The 22197-nt window shown below is 45.4% G+C and overlaps 1 protein-coding gene across 4 annotated transcripts in view; it reads right to left on the reverse strand.

Moving 5' to 3' along the window:
- Positions 1-22197, reverse strand: part of SH3GLB2 (SH3 domain containing GRB2 like, endophilin B2) — a 54876-nt gene that overhangs the window by 24838 nt on the left and 7841 nt on the right. For all 4 annotated transcript variants that reach the window (XM_080989901.1, XM_080989900.1, XM_080989898.1 and 1 more), the window contains exons 2-5: positions 9593-9734; positions 6208-6336; positions 3906-4039; positions 2059-2151 (exon numbers count right to left, since the gene is read on the reverse strand). In XM_080989901.1, the coding sequence (XP_080846027.1) occupies positions 2059-2151; positions 3906-4039; positions 6208-6336; positions 9593-9734 (498 nt within the window). The remainder of the gene's footprint in view (positions 1-2058; positions 2152-3905; positions 4040-6207; positions 6337-9592; positions 9735-22197) is intronic.

A 22197-nucleotide genomic window follows, 5' to 3' on the forward strand; every position in this document is an offset into this window, starting at 1 on the left:
CCCAGAGAGAGGGTGGTGTGGGGTCGGAACACAAGAGAAGCTGGTGCTTCAAACCAAACACTTTTCAGTTCTAGCAAAAAAGGCAAGTTCACACAATCGTTTTCCCTGTTCAGGTGGTAGCTGCAACTACTTTATTACGCGCCACACTCAGTACAGTTTCAGTGTAAACCTCCCAATCCCCTGCAATTATTATTTTTAAGCCCTAGAAAAAACAGGACGAGACTTTTGACAAAATGTGCTGTTATCAGAGAGGTTGGCTAGAATGTGGCCTCACCCTGTAACAGGCACTCAGTTTGCAGGGAGGGGGGAGAGGGAAACCTTAGCCCTCCAGACATTGTTGTACTACAACTCCCACTGTTCCTGAGTATTCGCCATGCTGGCTAACCTGGTGGGAGTCAGAAGTCCCAACATCTGGAGAGCCAGAGGTGTGTGTGTGTGTGTGTGTGTGTGTGTGTGGTATAAATAGGAAACTGGGCGAGTTTTTTATTATTATTATTGTCATCATGGTTTTTAGTAAGCAGGCAACCCTAAGAACCAGAAGCACTAGGGCCAACTTGTGTATTTGGCAACCTAGTAAGCTAATAGTTCTTGACAACCTATGTGGAATCAGCCAGTCGGATATCTGAAGTTTGGTCGGAACAGAATGGGTAAGGTGGAATAAAGAAGCAACATCACGTTAAATGCATTATTGCATTTATAGATGTCTGGGTCGGTTTTGCTTTTTGTTAAAACAACTGTGCCCCTGCCGCCCAATATTGTTGGACTACAACTCCCATCATCCCTGACTACTGGCTATGCTGGTTGGGCGCTGACAGTATTTGGAGTTCAGCCCACCAGGAGGGCCACAGGTCCCCACCTACATTGGTTGAAGGTTTTCCTCTGTGCAACACACAGCCCTGGTTAAAATCTCCCCTCCCCTCTAGCTTCTGACTCTTGCAGGAGGGAATTGGCTATTGGTACCACGGCGAACAGCTTCTTTCCTACAACCAGTAGGGGCTGGAAGAACTGAGCACAGCCTCCTTGTGACACTGGATCCCAGCTCTACCCTTTCCCCCCGTCAGCTAATATGTAACATAAAACTCAAGATGCATTAAAGGTGTCAAGAGTTTAAGTCCTACGAACAACCACTGCTCAGCCCAAAACTGGGGTCAAGCCTTTTCGACAATGACAGTGATCAGTTAAGGGTCTGACTGTGACATTCAATCTCTCCATTGCGTGCCTGGCCTGTTTTATGTACCAAAAAATGGCAGACTTGCCCATTTTTAATGCAGGGTGTGGAGATGAGGTACAAACACCTCGTCCCCCAACAACTTCATTCCAGCTGTTCTGCAGGAATCTGCCTCCTCTTGGAGGAAAGTAAGAGTTCAGCTACTCTAATTCACACTCAAGCCCACACTTGGTGCTGCAACCTAGATCCTATCACCTCCCACTTAGAGGACTGGGCTTTCTGAAGGACCACCTAGGCGCATATGACTTTAGATGCAGAATCCCACAGCAAGTGCCAAATGCAGACACATTAGATAGGGCAGGGGTAATTGGTTGAGTTAAAAAGTGGCTGGCCTCTCACTAATGAGCCATGTTCAAGGCCCTTGTATTAATGTACAAAGAGCCCTGAACCACTCATGTCCAGGGTGCCTCAGGGACCACTTTAGTTGGTGAGGTTCTTCTGACCATAATGAGAAACTGAGCCTTTAATGTCATTGACCCAGTCCTGTGGAACTCTCTGCCACTGGAGATTCAACAGGCACCTTCTGTGTCAACCTGCTGAAAACTTTTCTATTACTCACTCCGGCTTGCAGGTATGTGGTGGGGGTCAGGGAAGGAGAGAGGAGAGTTCAGACATCCTAACCCTTCCTCCCCTCCCGAGATGATGCATTGCATGCAGTTCAGAAGAGATTCAGGCCCACCAGAGGGGGGTGGAGTAGCAGAGCACATGTTGGAATCTGTCACATGCAGGCATGAGTAAAAAGACTATGTGGGTGAGAAAGAGGGGGGATAAAACACACGAGAGGATTGTCAACAAGGAAGTAAGTGGGGAGGAGAGGAGAGGAGCATTACCGCTGCTTTGGCCTCTGCAGCCTTTGCTTTCTTCAGCCTTGCTTTGCACGCATCCAGGTCTAGACGGCGGTTTTGCAGGATCCGTCTCTCCTTCTGGGAAGGAAGAAGGGAAGGGTGGGGAGAAGAGTCAAGATTGCAAAAGGAAAAAGGCTCATTTTTCTTTTTTTCTTTTTCTTTTTTTTTTTAGATAAATTTTATTTCCAATATGCACTATTTTAAAATCACAAACATACCACAGAAGAAAAAATAAAAGAAAAAATAAACAAAGTTAAACAGTAAAACATCATCGTAAATACATTTCTCCAAAAGTACTGATTAACATATCATCGTTCTAACTTCCCTCCACCACGATTTGAGCTGTATCACCTTATTACCTTTCTTGCATTTCCTTCTTTCAACCTTTATGATTACTTCGCAGATTCTATAATTCACCTACTGTTATTTTAATATTTTCCAAATTTCTTTCCATGTATAGTATAAATTTCTTCCAATCATTAATAAAGTTTTTGTTACTCTGGTGCCTGATCTTCTGTGTCATTATTGCTAGCTCTGAGTACTCAAATAGCTTGTTTTGCCATTCACTAATAGTTGGGATCTTAGATGATTTCCAATTTTGTGCCAACAATATCCTGGCTGCTGCCATTGCATACTGGAACATGGTTTGATCTTCTTTCCTAATCTCCTCACCGACCATTCCCAGAAGGAAAGCCTCCGGTTTTTTAGGAAATGTATACTTCAGTATCTGAAAAAGGCTCATTTTTCTTACTGCATAGCTACATAAGAACATTCAAAGAGCCTGGCTGCAGGATCAGGCTAAAGGAGAGCCATCTAGTCCAGCCTTCTGTTCTCACAGTGGTTGACCAGGTGCCCCAATAGGAAGCCCTCAAGAGCCCTCTCCCCTCCTGTGGTTAGCAGAAACTGCTGTGTTAAAGTGTTATTGCCTCTGGTCCCGGAGGCAGAGCATAATAGTCTTTGTGACAAGTAGCCACTGATAGCCTTATCTGTCTCCCATTAACGCATCCAATCCTCTTTTAAAGTGACCCAACTGCAATAGTCTCTAAGTGGTTTGCAAAGATGAAAGAAAAAAGAAAACCAATTAAAAGCTATAAAACCAAGCAGGAATTAAAACAGCTTCCCCCTAGAGAGCTACAATTCCCAGTGCTCTTAAACTACAATTCCCAGGATTCTTTGGGGGGGGGCATGCATGTGCTTTGAACCGACTGAGGTGGTATTTGGCCAAGTTTTACCCAGAGCAGAGCCCATGAAATGAATGAACATGACTAAGTTAGGTCCATTGATTTCCACCGGTGGACTCACTACCACCCATGGCACAGATGCCGGTCTAACACAACTTATTTCTTGGTCGGAAAATATCGGAGCATTTATTTAATTCCTCCTAGACATTAATTAACCCCCTCTCATCTCTTTGAAAATGTCTCAGAAGTCAACTCCTCTCTCTCACTGCCACAAAACTGGCCTTCTCATAGGAAGCTGTCTTCTACTGAGTCAGGACCTAGCTTAATATTGCCTTCACTGATTTGCAGGGGCTTTCCAGGATTTAGGCAGCCCTTCCCCTAAGTGAGAAGCTACAGCCCTTTGCCTAAGCATAAAGATTCTAGTCCTCAGAGTTCTGAAGAACGGACTGAATTAAACAGGAACACAGGAGACTGCCTTATACGGAACAAGACCATTGGTCCACCTAGCTCAGTATTGTTCACCCAGATTGGCAGCGGCTCTCCAGGGTGCCAGGCAGGGGATATTCCTCAGCCCTACCTGGAGGTGCCATTGAGGGCTGAACCTGGGACCTTCTCCATGCAAAACAGGTGCTCTGAGCCCCAGCCACTTACCGAAATAGTTCTCCAGTCACCCTCCAGGAAATTGCGCAGAGGGCTGAGGAAGTTGATGGAGGCAGAGTGGATGAAGTCCCTCTCTGCTCCACCCAAGCGCCGCTCTGTTTCACCAACTTTGATGAGGGTCTTCCCTGCGAGAGAGAAGACACAGCAAAGGGACTTCAGGCAGCTGACCTGGGCAAACATCTTCACCTGTGTCAGGCCAGCTCCACCTCTCCGCAGGCGAGAGGTGACAATGGTGGTTCAGGGCACTTTTATTAGCTCAAGGTCAAAAGGGCAAAAAAAGGTTTGGTGTCAGGTACATGTGCAGAATTAGTAGATATTTATACCAGCTTTAAACGTATATGGAAGATGTGCTTTTGAACTGCTAGGTTGGCAGGAGCAGGAACTGAGCAACGGGAGCTCACCCCATCGCGGGGATTCAAACTGCCGGCCTTCTGATCAGCAAGCCCTAGGCGCCACCCGTGCTGTAATAACCCAAACCATACAGGTCTGCCTGAGCTCATGTGAGAGTATTCCATAAAAATCCTATGCGGGTGGCGCTACATACCAGCGCAAATTGCCTCTATGTCACAATCTCCTCATAGCTGTTGGAGGGATTGTGGGAGGAAAGGAACCTTTCTCCATCTATGGTGAGGCTGCCCACAAGTACAGTGGTGCCTTGCAAGATGAAATTAATTCGTTCTGCGAGTTTTCTCGTCTTGCGAATTTTTCATCTTGCGAAGCACGGTTTCCCATAGGAATGCATTGAAAAGGAAACAAACTTGCAAGACGTTTTCGTTTTTCGTCTTGCGAAGCAAGCCCATAGGGAAATTCGTCTTGCGAAGCAACTCAAAAAACGAAAAACTCTTTCGTCTTGCGAGTTTTTCGTCTTGCGAGGTACCACTGTATTCCAATTCTGGACAATGGCTTGCCAAGAAATGACCAAAATACTCAAACATCCCATTCCAACTTCACCACAGCTTTGTTAACTAAATCTATGGGTTGATAAACTGAAAGGTTTCAACTCTCAGGAACTCTTGACATGGAAACTGGCAGCTACCAGAAGCTCAATGGTCCCCATATGGAAAAACCTTGCAGAACTTGAGACTTTCAGTTTGTAATTTAAAAAAATGCAGAGTTTTATACTTGCTCGGGGGGGGGGGGACACACTCATAAATTATGTGCATAAAGGCTTGGAGGATCCTGAAAAAAATCCTATGCTGTTTGATGCGATTATATCTCATAAACAAGAAATGAGGATGCCCAGGATTCCATCTCCACAGTACAACGTGAAATTGGGCTTTCCTGATGGTCTTAAGTATTTTACCAACCTAATGTTTTGTCACTCCCAGATACAGTATAGTGCACTGCTTTTTTGCACTTCTGTTTGTTTTTATTGTATTGATTCGTTTGATTTACATCAATAATATATTTCTTAAAAAAGAAAAGGGCAGGAGTCAGGCAGGGAGTCACCCCCCTGCTTTAGCGAGGGTGGGGAGAGTAACAGGAAGGCAGGAAACTAAGGCAAGGGTTAGTCAGGAGGAGACTGAATAGTTATTTCAGTTAGACTGATTTTGGCTGAGTTGCAATAATGTGAAGGGGGAGCAGTGATTACAGGCCGAAGAATGAGGTTACATCCCCAAGCAATATTGCACCACTCCCAGACTGCAGCCATTTTCATTTGGATGGGCTAAAGGGAGTTGCGTGGAGTCTCCGGTGTTTGGGTGTGGGTGTGATCACCATGCAATTACAGGAGACCGAGATCATTAACTTGAGCCTCGGGGCCGTAATGGATTTTGCAAGAACCCAACATAATCAAATTGAGGAGCACCAGAGCAGAGAGAACAGGCAAATTCGTGCCTGATTGTCCGAGAGTACAAATTTTAGGAGGTTCTGGCTGCGGCAAAAGAACGTTTATTGATTTTTGTGGAAGCAGAACTCTTCAGATGAGCAAAAGGGATGTAGGGGACCCCAAACTTGCCTTCTCTGTCGCAGGATGACCAGGAAAAGGCCACCCACATTTGGAGAGTTTGCCACTCCCATTGTGCCTGACTTCTGGCCATTTTGGCTGGGGCCTGCTGGAGAGTTAGAGGCTACCAACAATAGCGTTGCCTCATCTGCTTTATGGGCAGGAAGTAGTGGCAGTCCAAAGACTTAGTATGGCTTGTTTAGCCAACCATTTTTTCACAGCAACCACCAACCTCCACATGCAAGTCCTCTGCACATCCCTGAAGATACAATGGCGGTAAGGCTTGATGAGAGACTCACCAACCCTTATCTTCTCCAAAAAGCTATGTGCTACGTCCACAAAACTCACCATAAGGGGAATTAGGGCCAAAGTCATTGGCTGCCTCAATCATATACTGAGCCAGGAGCTCCCCGTTGGTGACCCGAGAGGGCACCTTTCGGTCCAACTTCTCATAAAGGAACTCTTCAACTCTGGCACCTGGTGGGTGGGAAAAAAGAGATTGTGTTAGGTCCTGAAAGCATTTTGGGAAAATATATTGTCTCTCTGGGGAGAAGTCAAGCCTGCAGAGCCAGGGGACTTCCGGGTTAGCGCCTCTGGCAATGGCGGATTTCCTCTGACCAGGAGGAATCCGCTTCGTGAGAACTAGGGTCTGGACCGCCGCGGCGAGGCGGAGACCCATTAAAAACCACAGGCGGGAGAAGCCTGTGGACGTGGGATTCGGCTGGCACCTTTTGCGCCTCCCCTACTCGCGGGGAAACCCAGTTTCGGGGATCCGGAGCGACATGGGGTGAATGGCATGGTGCTTTGAATCGACTGCTTTTTTCACGGAGTGAAGCCGCATTGCTGTTGCCGGAGAGCGCTGACTTTTTCCTGTGGACAATTGGATTTTAAACAACTGCCCGTGAGTAGAACGGAAAATTGGATTAAGAAACTTTTTAATTTGGCACCGAAGCGGGAAGGTCTAAACAGGAAATCCGCCTTCCGCTTTTGTAAATAGATTGAAGCAAAGACATTGCAAGCTAGAGTCTGGAAAGTCGTTTGTAAAGGACTAAATTTCCATCAGTTAAAATCACTAAACCCCCCTTGGAAGCAGGAGATGAGGGGGGAATCTTTTTAGACTGTTTAAACCTGCAGAAGAGAGAGTAAAGAAAGATAAATTTCCACCGTCTTGATCCTGGGAGCGGGGTGTCAGAGATAGACACTTTGGGGAAGTTCATTGACTGTGGACAAAACGTTTTTGACAGATAGTTAAAAAAGAGAAACATATTGATTCTAATGTTCAATTTTGCACTTAAAAGGAACAAAATATCTGGAAAACGAAAGGAACTTTGTCGCTAGATCTGCTTTTAAAAAGACGGATAGAAATAGAAATTGTTTCCTCTAGAGGGAGCTTGTGAAACTGTTGCTGGAGTCGATCTGGGGAATTCTACAGCTGTAGAGATAAAAGATCGTGGGAACTAGACACCGACCTTGAATAAGAATGTGCCCAGAAGAAGCTTTAGTGCTTGCTTTTTGCAAGGCAAGTGCTTTACTGGAACAGCTACATGAGAAGATGGATTTGATGACTGTTGCAGTTGGAAATCTTGGACAAACAGTGAATACTTATATAGAAACCACTCAGGAATCAATCCAGGAATGTGCTTTGACAGAGCAAGTGGCGAAGAAGATAAAGGAGGAGGTAGTTGCTGAACCTCAAGTACCAGAAATGGAGAGAGCTGCGGCCTTGCAGGAACATAAGTTGCTGTCTTTGACGACTGAACCTGGAGAAAGTCAGATTTGGAGAGATGGAGTACTGTTTGGTCTAGAGACGGGAAGTTGGACAGATCCCCCTATGCAGGGATGTTCTGACTTTTCGGATCTGGCTTTGGGCCAGGGGGAGTTCGGAGTTGTGGGGGCCCTTAATCTTGGAGGGACTTTGAAACATGCCTTTAAATATCTTTTGGATTTCAGTGTCGACTATGGAGAATGGGCTGACTTGTCGAGAAGGGATAAATATATTGTCAAGTTGGAGTCTCCCCGAGAGAAAGGAAGGAAATTAAGAATAAGATCAGCAGAAGATAAAGTAAAGTGCAGGTATAAACATGAAGAAGACCTGCAGAAGGGACATGGAAAAGACTTAAGAGCCTCGGATAGAAGGTCACCAGGTTGATGGACTAGATGGATGGAACAGAAAGGACTGACAAAACCCGAGACCAGGAAGAAGATACGACGGATGAAGATTGGAAGAAAGTTTTAAAAATTCATTTAGAAAATCATTGTAAAATTAATGAGTATTAGAAAAATGTTGGAATGAAACTATTTGGCTTTAGTAGAAAAGTTAAAAAGAATTATGTATAAATATGTTTTGTTAAAAAGAATTAGGTATAAATAAGATTTAAGTTTTAAGCTTTAGGGTTTTTTATGGTAAGATAAGGTTAAAATAGATTAAGGTAATTTAATGACAGAATATTGTGAAAGATGGAAAGGATTTGCTGAGATAATTAATAACTAGAATACAAAAAAGGGAGGTGTGGGGAGGTCGATGAAACAAGTTAATGAAAGATAAGGATTTGGGAATATTGGATTTGCTTTTGAATTTTTTGTTTATTTTTGTTTTTTTGATTCTGATGTATTGATGTGGTTTTTTTGTTTTTTTTTACTTTTGTTTTTATTGACTTATATTGTTTAATCTCTTTTTTGTATACCTTTTTTCCTTTTCTTTTTTCTTGTTTTTTCCTTTCTCTCTCTGTAATTTTAAATTCTCAATAAATATCATTAAAAAAAAAAAAAGCCTGCAGAGCCAGTGACGCAGGCACTTCAGCAGGGATGGCCAACGTTTTTAGATTAATTCTTTAATTGTACAGTGGTAGCTCGTGTTACGGACCGGGGTCTGTTCCGAAGGCCCGTCCATAACGTGAAATGCCCGCAACTCGAAGTGCTGCATCTGCGTAGGCGCGCGGCATGATTTGGTGCTTTTGTGCATGTGCAAAGTATGATCTTCTGCGCATGCGCAAGTGGCGAAACCCGGAAGTAACCCATTCCGGTACTTCCAGGTTGCTGCGGGACGTAACTCGAAAAGACACAACATGAAGCGAACGCAACACGAGGTATGACTGTACAAAAGTGCCTCTATGACAGTGTCCAACTTTGGAATACCCCCCACCCCCGAAAGGCTGGCTTGTAGACTTTACAAGCTTTTTGGAAGCGGGTTGGAGACCCTGCTATTTGTTTAGCCAATTTGGATGATTTCTTGTTGTTTTTACTTTACGAAACAAAAAACAAAACCACAATACAGTACTTAAGCTTTTTATGTTTTTAAATCTTGGGCTTGCGGTCGTCCATTATGGTTCTGTGTTACTTGAAATGGCTTTTACATGCTGCACGGATTCATTTTTGTGTGTGTGTGCGCGCGCTTTTGCCTGCTGCCTTGCAAGCTCTTTAATGAGGTGTGGTTAAGAAATGCTTTAAGCAAAACAAAACAACATTTGGGGCTAGCGGCAAATATGAAAGGGGCTCTGCACAGGGTGGTGGAGAGAGGTGGCAGATCTGCTTCCTCCTCTTCGACAACAATGATTACAAGGAGAGGACCTCTCTCCATCCCTAGATGCCAGCCTTCCAGGCCCCACATCGTGTGCTCCTTCTTCCTCCTTACATCTGGGGCTGCCAAACCATGCCAGATCCTGACAGAGCCAAGGGGGCCCCCACCCATGACACCCAATGGATCAATTTCTCCAAAACCTAAAGAGGTGCTTACTAGGGTTTGGCTGCAAGAGGACTTCAGTTTGACGTAAGATTTTCTCTGTCCAGTTCTTGGTGCAGTCTGCTCGGGCCAGGAGGTTTTCAAAGTGGGCATCCAACTCTGTCTTCTCGGCCTGGCCAAACTTCTCCTCTGTGAACTGCAGTGGGGGGTGAGGGAGACAAAAACTGAAAGGTTTTAATTTGCCCAAAATGGTATTGGGGGTGGGACGGGACTAATGTATCAGAGCTAGTATGGTGTAGGGGTTAGTGTGCCTTTAAAGGCATTGAACATTGTGCGTCACAGAATGCTGCTTCTTTTCCTTTTTAAAAAAAGCATGGATAGCTCAGTTGGTTAGCGTGGTGCTGAAAACGCCATCCCCATATGGGACAGCTGCATACTATATTCCTGCATTGCAGGGGGTTGGACTAGATGACCCCCAAGGTCTGTTCCAACTCTTTGATTCTATTAGTCTAAAGTCCACCCTTCTAGGAAGTGGTGCAGTCTAGAACCACAACTCAGAATTCTGCATGATGGGTGCAACAGAAATTCTAGGCTGCAACCTACGTGCCAAATATTTGCACAAGAATACAGCCTGCTAGTTGCTTTGCTGAGAGGATGGAGAGGCAAAAATATTGTAGGGCACATTGCCAGTTCTTTCTTGAGAGCTCCAGCAGAGCTCATCGCTTAGCTTCATGATGCCTCGTTAGAATGGAACCACAGAAGGCTTTTGAAAAGCCACAGATCGTAAATGGTGGGAGGTCTCAGGGTATTACTTAGACAGCAGCAACTGTTCCTACCTTGCCTTCCATATTTCAGGAACATAGGAAGCTTCCTTATATCAAACCAGACTACTGGTCCATCTAGTTCAGTATTGCCTACACTGACCAGCAGCTGTGCTTCAGGTTTTCCATTGTCAGCCCTACATGGAGAGGAACCTGGGACCTTCTGCATGCAAAACATGTGCTCTGCCACTGAGCTGTAGCCCTTAAAAAGTTAAGTAAGATTCCAGTCCTCAATGTTCTGAAGAAATGACTGGTTTTAAATAAGAGCATAAGAAGCTGCCTTATCCAGAGTCAGACCATTGGTCCATCTAGCTCAGTACTGTCTACACTGGCTGGCAGCAGCCCTCTAGGGTTTCAGGCAGGGGATCTGTCTTCCCAGTCCCTCTTGGAGATGCTGCTGGGTATCGAACTTGGGACCTTCTGCATGCAAAGCAGATGCTCTGTCACTGAACTATGGGTCTTCCCAGTTTTATTTTAAAACTCTGGCAACATACAGACTTTACCAGTATATTTTTGTGTGTGTGGCTCTTGCTGCAAAACTGGCCACGTTTCCAGCAGTTGTACAAATCCTAGCAGAAGCAGGTCTGACTCAAATTATGACTCAGCCACAGTCTTCAGGCTACATACGCTAATTGTCTGTAGCCTGATAGATTTGGGTAGCAAAGCAATATGTTCCTTTTTATAGGAATAATGGGAAATACGGTAAATGCAGACAGGGACAATGGAAGCTGCCTTCCACTGAATTGGAACACTTACTCCATTTAGCTCAATATTGTCCACAATGATTGGCAGCTGTTCTTCAGGGTTTCAGGCAATGGGTCTTTCCCTAAACCTATCATGAGATTCTAGAAACATCTGTGGGGCACCAGGTTCCCCATGCATGCTTTTCAGAATGACATATCGACGCCCAAACCATTTTTTAAAATAGTAAATGGGTACACACAGGCTCAGCACATTCCAGGCTAGGATTTGCTTATGGAGAGAGAGTATTTTCAGCAAGTCCTACAAAGCCCTCTCAACTGCAGCAGCAACAACAACTCAAGCATTGCATTGTAAAGTTGACCGGGGGGCGGGGCGGGGAAAGCAAACAATGCAGGAAAAGCCTCCCAAACAAAAGTGGGTATTTTTTTCTTGGTGGGTGCTGTGGGGGGGGGGGAGAAAGTATGTTTCAGCACTTTCAGCTCAAAATCAGGGAAGTGTAATACAGTGGTACCTCGCAAGACGAATGCCTCGCAAGACGAAAACTCGCAAGACGAAATAGTTTTTCGTTTTTTGAGTTGCTTCGCAAGACGAATTTCCCTATGGGCTTGCTTCGCAAGACGAAAACGTCTTGCGAGTTTGTTTCCTTTTTCTTAAAACGTTAAAACGTTAATACCGTTAAAACCGTGCTTCTCAAGACGAAAAAACTCGCAGAACGAATTAATTTCGTCTTGCGAGGCACCACTGTAAGCAAAATGGAACCAAAACACCCCAAGGCAGACCCACTGAAATTGAAGGGCATGACTCACTTAGATCCATGAATTGCAATGGGTTTTCTCTGAGTAGAACTGAGTTAGCTGCAATACACTGACTGTATAGCATCCGGGGGTGGGGGCAGCAATGGGTGGTTTACAGATTTTGAATTGGAAAATTTCCCACTCCATATTATGAGTAAAGGTAAAGGTAAAGGGACCCCTGACCATTAGGTCCAGTTGTGACCGACTCTGGGGTTGCGGCGCTCATCCCGCTTTATTGGCCGAGGGAGCCGCTGTACAGCTTCCAGGTCATGTGGCCAGCATGACTAAGCCGCTTCTGACGAACCAGAGCAGCACACGGAAACACCGTTTACCTTCCCGCCAGAGTGGTACCTATTTATCTACTTGCACTTGGACGTGCTTTCGAACTGCTAGGTTGCCAGGAGCAGGGACCGAGCAACGGGAGCTCACCCCGTCGCGGGGATTTGAACCGCTGACCTTCTGAGGAGATATCATGAGTAGGCAGGGGCTAATGTCATTCTCGGCATATTCAATATATGTTTGGTGTCCAGATCAAGGGAAGTTATTATTTCCTTTTCTTCCTTGGTCAGACCATGCCTGCATAGTTGTGTCCAGTTGGGGTGACCTAGGTTTAAGGATACTGACAAGCTGGAATGTGTGCAGAGGAGGGCGACCAAGATGATCAAGGGTCTAGAAACCAAACCTTATGAGGAATGGTTGAAGGAGCTAGGTCTGTTTAGCCTGGAAAAGAGGAGACTTAAGAGGAGATATGATAGCCATCTTAAAATATCTCAAGGGCTGTCACATGGAAGAGGGAACAAGTTTGTTTTCTCCTGCTCTGGAGGGCAGGACTCAAAGCAAGGGATTCAAGTTACAAGAAAGGAGATTCTGACTAAAGATCAGGAAGAACTTTCTGACAGTAAGAGCTGTTCAACAGTGGAATGGTCTCCCTCGGGAGGCAGTGGACTCTCCTTCCTTGGAGGATTTTAATGGGTGGCCATCTGGGATTCTTTAGCTGTGAGTTCTACATTGCAGGAAGTTGTACTAAATGACCTTTTGGGTCCCTTCCAATCTTATGATTCTATGACCTTAATTTCCTGCCCTAAGACACACATTCCTTCTTGGGATCCAACACATAGGAGTAAGTGCAAAGTTGGCAGCAACTAAGCCTCCCCCCCCCCAATCATCCTTTTTCAGTCTTTGGGCCAAGAGGAGTAAAAGTAACTGGCCTTGTTTTCAGTCCCAGGAAGGCAGGGTCCCATTTATGCCAGCAATGAATAATGTAGGCTGGCGTTTTTGCAGGGAGCCTCTCGCCCACATTGGCGAGGGGAGTTGAGCTGCAGCCCAGGAAAATCAATATTTCATGTTGGAGTAGAGTTTCCTCAGCCTGGAGGTGGGGAGGAGAATCTGCCGCTCAACACGAAATGCGTGCATTGTTTCACTCCCTGGCTAACAGAAGGGGAGCAACAATGGAGAGTGGTCCATCGCCTCTGGCACAAAGACTTACTGTTAACCTCAAAGTTAAACCCCTTTTTTTGCAGACTGGGGGTTCCCTCCAGCAACCTATTTATTCAACATGCATCCTGATTTGTCTGCAGAAAGCTTGATTGAAATTTAGATTATATGTCTGGTTTTGAATCCATTCCAGTTTGTCTCCAGGGTGGTGATATGACTATTGTTATTACATCCCACCTTTCCCTGCCGGAAAGGTACTCAAGGCAGCTTACAGATAAAATAGGAAAAGCTAAAAACATAGGAAACAATCATTAAAAAGCAATTAAACACTAATTAGAATAAAATCTCTCTCTCTCTCTCAGCTCTATTAAAATATACAGATAGTTACAATAAATACGTAACAGAACTGGCCCTTTCCAAAAAGCCAGTTAATTCCCAAAAGCCTGTTGGAACAAAAAGGTCTTCACCTGCTAACAGAAGGACAGCAAGGAAGGACCCTGTTTAGGTTCTCTAGGGATGGTGCCTTCTCCTATGTGCCCACCATGTGTGCCTGGGAGGGTACTGGGTCCAAGAGCAGGGCCTCCCTTGAAGATCTCAGAACCCAGGCAGGTTTGTATGATGGACTACGGTCTAACCAAGGTGGAATAGAGCAGTACTATGACTTCCTTTGATTTCTTGATGCAGCCTAGAATGGCATTAGCTTTTTTTGCTAATACATCACACTGTTGACTCATGGGAAGCTTGTGGTCTACTAAGACCCCTTGATCTCTTTCACCTGTACTACTGGCAATTCAGGCATCCTGCATCTTATACTGCTGCAGCTCGTCCCTATTGAAATTCATTTTGTTAGGCTGGATCTAGACACATCAAAGAAGCATTTCAGGTTTAAGCAGTGTAAATTTAAACAGGGAAAACAGGTAGAGAAAAATGGGACTCCATGTCGCCATCTGGTGGCACAATGTTATATTGCACATACAATGCATATAAATCACTTTTTCTTTGCCAGCCTAGCTGAGTCCTCAGTTTGGTCCCAGTTTTCCAATCTGTTAAGGTCATCTTGAATCCTGATTCTGTCTTCTGTGACAATAACTATCCCTCCCAGTGTGGTGTCATCTGCAAATTTGATGAACATCCCCTCAATCTCATCCAAGTCATTTATAAAGATGTGGAACAACAACAACTCCCATCCATCTTTGATTCCCTTCTCTTTGAATATTTCTGACCATGGGACTACACCCAGTAGTTCCTTAAGCTTCTGGAAATCAGCTTTCTTCAAGTCCAGAGTTCATGTCCAATTACACCCTTGCCAGTGCATAATGAAAGACATGATCACTTCCTCCCAAGCTTCCTAGTACTTCCACTTTGTTGATCAATTACTCTCTCTTGGTGAGGACCAGGTCCAATACAGATGACCCCCTTGTTGCTTCTTTGACCTTCCAGGAAATGAAATTGTCAGCGGGTCAATGAGGGAATTGGTTGGTCCTTACATTCTTGGCAGTCTGAGTCCTGGCTGATATCAGGACAGTTGAAGTCTCCCATGACTACTACCGTATTTTTCGCTCTATAACACACGCCCGACCATAACACGCACATAGTTTTTAGAGGAGGAAAACAAGAAAAAAAATATTCTAAACGAAACAGTGGGTGTATGATTTTTGTGGTTCATGCTGTGGCCACAGACATGTGATCTGACGGTGAGTTTGGGGTAGCCCAATGCAAAAATCCTGAGGATCCATGTGGATCCATGCTTTGTAACCACGTTTTTGCACCACTGCAGCCCCAGGCAACAGTGGGTGCGTGATTTTTTTGGTGCAAGCTGTAGCCATGGACATGTTATGTGATCTGATAGTGAATTTGGGGTGACCCAGTGCAAAACTCCTGAGGATCCATGTGGATCCGTGCTTTGTAACCACGTTTTAAGTGGGGAAAGAAGGAAAAGCACTCAAGGGACAAGGAACACGCGTGGGGTGTGTGGAGAAGGATGCTATTAATAATGCAGAAGAGGGGTATAAGAGGAGAAGGCTCCTCTCCTCTCCCGCTTTGCTCCTTTAAAGGCTCTGCTTCTCTCCCTCCTCCCCAGCTCTCTGTCCCTCTCTCCTCCCCACTCAGCAGCTCTTCTCCCGCTTTGCTGTTTCAAAGCGAGCCACGGAGGAGGGAAGGAAGGGGAACCATGGATCCTCTGCTCACGACTGCAGCAGATCCCCCCGCCATCCGTAGGCATTCGCTCCATAACACGCACAGACATTTCCCCTTACTTTCTAGGAGGAAAAAAGTGAGTGTTATGGTGCAAAAAATACGGTATATTTCTCCTTTGTGAAGGTTTGGTAATCTGCTCTAGGAAGCCATCATCTGTTGTTTCCCTCTCCTGCACCCACATTCAGTCTGCCTTCCATGGTCCAGGTCATGGATCTCTTCACAAGTGTACACATCCTTTACATAAAATGCTCCTCCTCCTCCCTTCCTGTTTGATCTATTTCTTTTGAGCAAGTTGTAGCCCTCAGTTTCTACATTCCAGTCATGAGTTTCATCCCGCCAGGTTTCAGGTAATGCCTGATGGGTCATATTTGACATCCTGTATTTGAGTTCAAGTTCTTCTTGCTTGCTTCCCATGCTCTGTGCATTTGTGTAGAGACAAGTGAAACCATGAGTCATTCCTCCACACACTGATGCCTCTGTCCCCTTCCGTAGGGAGTCACTTGCCACCACCAGACATCTCTTTCTTCTCTGGGGAATCGTGTGAGGAATCATTATGCGCACTGTACCTTCCACTGCCACTTTGGTGTGGTCTGAGGTCTGCAGCCGCTGTTCTTGCTCCTCCGGTTGAGAATCTGTGTCCGAGGTGAGGGCATGGAATTGATTTTGCAGCTCCAGAGCCAAAGCATGGATCCAGGCAGCCTTGTTTTTTGTTTTGTTTTTTTGTCACGTTCCTCTGGGGGTTTGTCTCCTGCATTGTTTTCCCTCCTACCACTAGAAGGTGCTGCTCCTCTGTTCTCACTGTCTCTCTGTGTTTTCATTTTAAAAATCGCCTACCATTGGCAGCTCCCCCCCCCTTGCCAAATTTTCCTCTAGCATCATAAATTACTTAGGATCTGCTATTCAGGATTTCAAAGTAGAGCGGATAAATTAAACTCTTTGACAAAGCAATGCCCAGTGATGGAGGACTAACTTGGCCTTTTGACCTTAGTACCTTATTTACTGCAATGTCAGAAAAACTTGCTCATTCTTTACGAGTTTCCAGAGGTAATGCCAAACCTATAGACTATGCAGCTAAATGGTGGTAATTCATTCAAGTATGATTTTATCTGGATTTGATTCCTGCATTGCAGTATGTTGGATGAGATGACCCTCAGGGCCCTTTCCAACTTTATTTTTCTGTAATTCTATGTTGTCCAGGACTTATCACTGACTGCTCTGCTGTGCTTCTGTGGCATCATTATCTTATTACTCGTGGCATTGTTTTTATCTCTCTGCAATAACCATTTCTCTGCATAATTTTCTTTCTTAAGTTGCAGGCCATATGATATCAAACAGGAAAGGCATTGTTCATTTCTGTATCTCTCACTCTTTGTATCGTTGTACATAACAAAATAAAATAATTCAAAATAACAGTAATAATATACAGTATTATTAAAGTAGTAATATACAGTATTATTATTATTAAAGCAGTATCCTACCAACAGCCTTGGCTTTCCCCAAAGCACCCTGCAAACCATAGCTGAAGGGGTGTGCTAAGTGTTTTTTGCAGATCCCTATATCCCTCACAAGGGACGCGGGTGGCGCTGTGGGTTAAACCAGAGCCTAGGACGTGCTGATCAGAAGGTCAGTGGTTCGAATCCCCGCAACAGGGTGAGCTCCCATTGTTCGGTCCCAGCTCCTGCCAACCTAGCAATTCAAAAGCACTTCAAAGTGCAAGTAGATAAATAGGTACAGCTCCGGTGGGAAGGTAAACGGCGTTTCCGTATGCTGCTCTGGTTCGCCAGAAGTGGCTTAGTCATGCTGGCCACATGAACCGGAAGCTGTACGCCGGCTCCCTCGGCCAATAAAGCGAGATGGACGCCGCAACCCCAGAGTCGGCCACGACTGGACCCAATTTACCTTTATATCCCTCACAGAGCTACAGTTCCCAGAGTTCCCCAGGGAAGAGAGGCTGATTTTTAAACCCCATCTCCAAGTAGAAGGCCCATCAGAAACCTTGGAGAGCTACTGCCGGTCAGTGAAGACAATACTGAGTTCAATGGACCTTTGGTCTGGCTCTGTATAAGGCAGCTTCTGATGTTCTACCTCCACTTTCAGAGGCATTAAGCCTCTGAATACGAGTTTGCTGGGAATCATAAGTGAGAAGAGTGCTACTGCTGCCCTTAGCTTGTAGGCTTCTCATTGGGGCATCTGGTTGGCCACTGTGAGAACAGTGTGCTGGACAAGATGAGCCACTGCTCCAATTCATGTGGTCTTTTGTGGGAATATAACCTCCGTGCCCAGGGTTAGGCTACCTCTGAATACCAGAGAGTGGGAAAAACAACTGGATAGTAGTGTTAGGCTCAGGTCCTGCCCCATTTGGGCGGGCATCTGCTTGGCCACTCTGAGAACAGGATGACCTCCGAGAAGCCCAGTTGTATGCAAGCCCGTTTCAGAACTTTTTGCTGCATCACGACCAAGACATGGACTCACTCCTATGAGCACAGCCTGACTTCTTGGCTCCCCAGACAGATGCAATACGGCCAACTCTTTTGAGCTACAGCAAAGGTCTCCCACTAGTTGATTCCATTTGGCCAATGCAATTACAGTGAGAACATTAATTTTGTTAAGATCGATCGGTGCTGGAAGAGGGATTCTCTGGTGCCACATAAAACTGGTGTTCTGGAGTGGACCATTTGATTGCAATGTAATGGGGTTGAGCAAAGAGCACGCAAAAACCAGCTTCTAACCAGCACCCTCTTAACGCAATGGGAAGCCACCTTTACGCTGCTGTTTGGGAGTGAAAACTACTTTGAGAAAACAGGTAACAGGTGGAGGAGGGAGACTTCTCTTTCTTTTTAAAAGAAATCATAGTGAATCATAGAATCACAAGAGTTGGAAGGGACCCTAAGAACCATCTCCACTCCAATCCCCTGCAATGCAGGAAAATGCAGCTGTCCCGTGCAGGGATCAAACCTGCAACCCTGGCATTATCAGCACCACACTCTAACAAACAGTGCCCTCCCTGCTTTACGCGATTTCACATATACGCAGAAATGTAACCCCCGGCATAAGTGGTGGGATCACTGTATTGTTGCAGTGTTTGCATTTCTTTTTCCTTTTGGTAGCAGAGGGATTATACAAGTGATTCTGAAATTGCCGGGTACATTTCAAGGGGTCTTAATTCTTACTGTCAGGTGCCTGAGCTCTCACAAAAACCTTAAAGACAAGGTTCCACAATATTTGTGATTCCCCCTTTTTTATATTAAAAAAGCCTCCCAGTTAGCAATGTGGAACGTTTCATCTCTAAAACAATATGAAGTGGGTGCAATGATATGAATTGCTATTTATAAACACGCCTCTCTCCCTTCTGATATCTGGTGCTGACTCCAACCTACGCCTTATTTTTTTATTTTTAAAAGTCTTCAGAAACCCTTACAGATCCGAAACAGGGTATCCTCCCCCGCCGCCCCTGCCCCCGCAGCCAAGAAGACTCTTCTTTCCTTTTCCTTTCTGAAGTCATTTGTATGAGAATTGAGAAACTGTTTCAGGTAGAATAAGGAGGAATACTTAGAGAGCTTTAAAGACCTCATTCCCATTTCCATTACAATAGCAATAATCAGAGCAGCTGACCTAGGTAGCAATGGTACAGGAGTGTAGAATGCTTTCATTTAAAAATAAAAATAAAGTTTCTAGTCTTGATGTGGGCGGGAAATGACTGCTGGAATCTAGGAAGCCAGAAAGGCGGCTTAAACATGTCTCTCAGCCCTCCAGTGAGCCTGCCCTTCTCCCACAGCCGAGAAAATTAGAATTAGGCAAAAACGATTTGAGGAATTATGCACATTTACTGGGAACATGTTGCTGTTCTATGTCTAATTAAATAACCATGATAATGCCAGGTATTTATATCACAGCTTCAAGGTAAAACTCCTTTGGCAAAGCAGCTAACAAAACCCACCAAAAATGAACAATCGGAAGCAATTGTAAGTCAATTCAAACATGAAAACCATAGGAACACAGAAAAATGTATAAAGAACATAAAAATATGAAGCAAGTGTCAAATGCCTTCCAAGCCCATTCAAAACCAGGAGAGGTAGCTGCGCCATTCTCCCAGAGGGTGTGAGTTTGACCGCCACAGGGCTCCCACTGAAAAGACTAAGTGCCATTGACAAAATGGGAACTCAGATCAGCCTGCAGTTTAGCCTTCATAGGAAGCTGGCCTTGTCAATATGCAGGGCCAACCATGTTGAGTCTCACCCTGAACTTGCTTTGGAGGAGGCAGAGTGGGGAAGGGCCATGCAGCTCAGCAGAGCATCTACACATAGAAGATCCCAGGTTCAATCCCCGAGGGCAGCTCTACATAGGGCTGGGAACACCCCCTGCCTGTAACCTTTGCCCATTGGTCTTCAATTGGTAGGTTTGGACCCACTATTGAGTTGTGGCCTGATCCATGTTGCAACAGGAGCACCACCACCATGCAAATATATAGGAAAAGACTAACAAATGCGTGTTTTGGATTAAAAGGGTTAAAAGTGGGACCTGGGTCTGAGAATATAATAACATAAGAAGAGCACTGCTGGATCAGACCAATGTTCCATCTACTCCAGCATCCTGTTCTCGCAGTGGCCACCCAGATGCCCATGATGGGAAGCAGGACCCAAGCACAAGAGCCATCTTCCCTCCTGGGGCTTCCGGCAACTGGTATTCAGAAACATTTACTGCCTCCAACCATGGAAGCAGAGCATGGCCGTCATGACTCGTAGCCATTGATAGTCTTTTCCTCCATGAATTTGTCTAATCCTCTTTCAAACTTGAAGATATATGGTGCAGTCAATACTGACCCAGATGGACCATTGGTCTCTGGAGAGACACAGCCAGCCTGTGTGTCAGACAGTGTATGCTAGATGGACCAATGTTCTGTCTAAACAGAATGAGAGGGTTTCAGGAGGAGGAGCCTTTGTTAAAATACTAGTCCTCGTTATTCTGAATAAAGGGCTAGATTAAATAGGAAGCTGCATTATTCAGAGACAGAACATCAGTCCATCCAGTTCAGCACTGAACCAGTAGAAGGCAGCATCCTATGTTCTTATAAAGGTAAAGGTAAAGGGACCCCTGACCATTAGGTCCAGTCGTGGCCGACTCTGGGCTTGTGGCGCTCATCTCGCTTTACTGGCCGAGGGAGCCAGCATACAGCTTCTGGGTCATGTGGCCAGCATGACTAAGCTGCTTCTGGCGAACCAGAGCAGCGCACAGAAACGCTGTTTACCTTCCCGCCGGAGCGGTACCTATTTATCTACTTGCACTTTGACGTGCTTTCGAACTGCTAGGTTGGCAGGAGCAGGGACCGAGCAACGGGAGCTCACCCCGTTGCCGGGATTCGAACTGCCGACCTTCTGATTGGCAAGTCCTAAGCTCTGTGGTTTAACCCACAGCGCCACCCATGTCCCTCTTATACCACTGTATAAAACTGGAAACTCCGATGATTGGTATCTGCTCCACTTTTTTTGGGGGGGGGAGCTTTTGTAAGACTTCTTCCATTCCCCCTTCTGTCCGTGAGTCTACCTTCTCATAGCAGCAGGCAGTGATGTCGGGTGCGAAGTATTTCAGCACCTTCATTTTTCTGTGGAAATCCTCCAAGTTCATCAGCAACAATGAATGGATGCTGATCGCTAATGGCCACATTCAGGCAAGCTTGGCAGTGTCAAAGCCTTTCACTTTGTTTACTAAACGCAAGTAAAACAACATAGTAAATCAAATTATTCTCGGGGGGGGGGAGCAGCGGAGACGGGAACACACAGGGAAACATCCAGTATAATCTAAAATATTCCTGATGATAATTACCTGAAATTGCCTAGGAAGATTTCCGAGTGACACGTTTTTAAAGCTCCTTTGCGTGCAAAGACTCCCTGCAAGGAGAAAGCTATTTCAGCCTCCTCCCTGCTGTGTTCAGGCCTCCATCACTGATATATTTGTCTCATCTTGCAAGGGGTCCCACCACCACCACCTCAATACTGGGGCATATTCAACAGTGGTGACTGGGAGTGGCCGCTGAGACCATATAACACCAGCCCTGAGAGATCTGCATTGGCTCCTAGTACGTTTCCGAGCACAATTCAAAGTGTTGGTGCTGACCTTTAATGCCCTAAATGGCATCAGCCCAGTATATGTGAAGGAGCGTCTCCACCCCCATTGTTCAGCCCGAACACTGAGGTCCAGCACCGAGGGTCTTCTGGCGGTTCCCTCACTGCGAGAAGTGAGATTACAGAGAACCAGGCAGAGGGCCTTCTCGGTAGTGGCGCCTGCCCTGTGGAATGCCCTCCCAGCAGATGTCAAGGAAATAAGCAACTATCTTACTTTTAAAAGACATCTGAAGGCAGCCCTGTTTAGGGAAGTTTTTAATGTTTAATGCTGTATTGTGTTTTTAATATTCGGTTGGGAGCCACCCAGAGTGGCTTGGGAGGCCCAGCCAGATGGGCGGGGTATAAATAATTAATAATAATAATAATAATAATAATAATAATAATAATTTCCCTCACTTGCGATCTACCACTTCAGGGCTCTACCACCTCATTCCAGTTCATAGGCAGGCCAAGCCTGAGGTTTATTGCATCAAGCAGATGCTCCACCTATGAGTGCAATGTAAATTCCAAGTACCATGACCACCATGGTCAAATCTACACCATGCCTTCAAAGTATATGGCTTTCCCCCAGAGAATCCTGGGAGCTGTACTCC

The sequence above is a fragment of the Podarcis pityusensis genome (assembly GCF_964106645.2).
Source record: "Podarcis pityusensis genome assembly, chromosome: Z".
In the NCBI taxonomy this organism is placed as follows: domain Eukaryota; kingdom Metazoa; phylum Chordata; class Lepidosauria; order Squamata; family Lacertidae; genus Podarcis; species Podarcis pityusensis.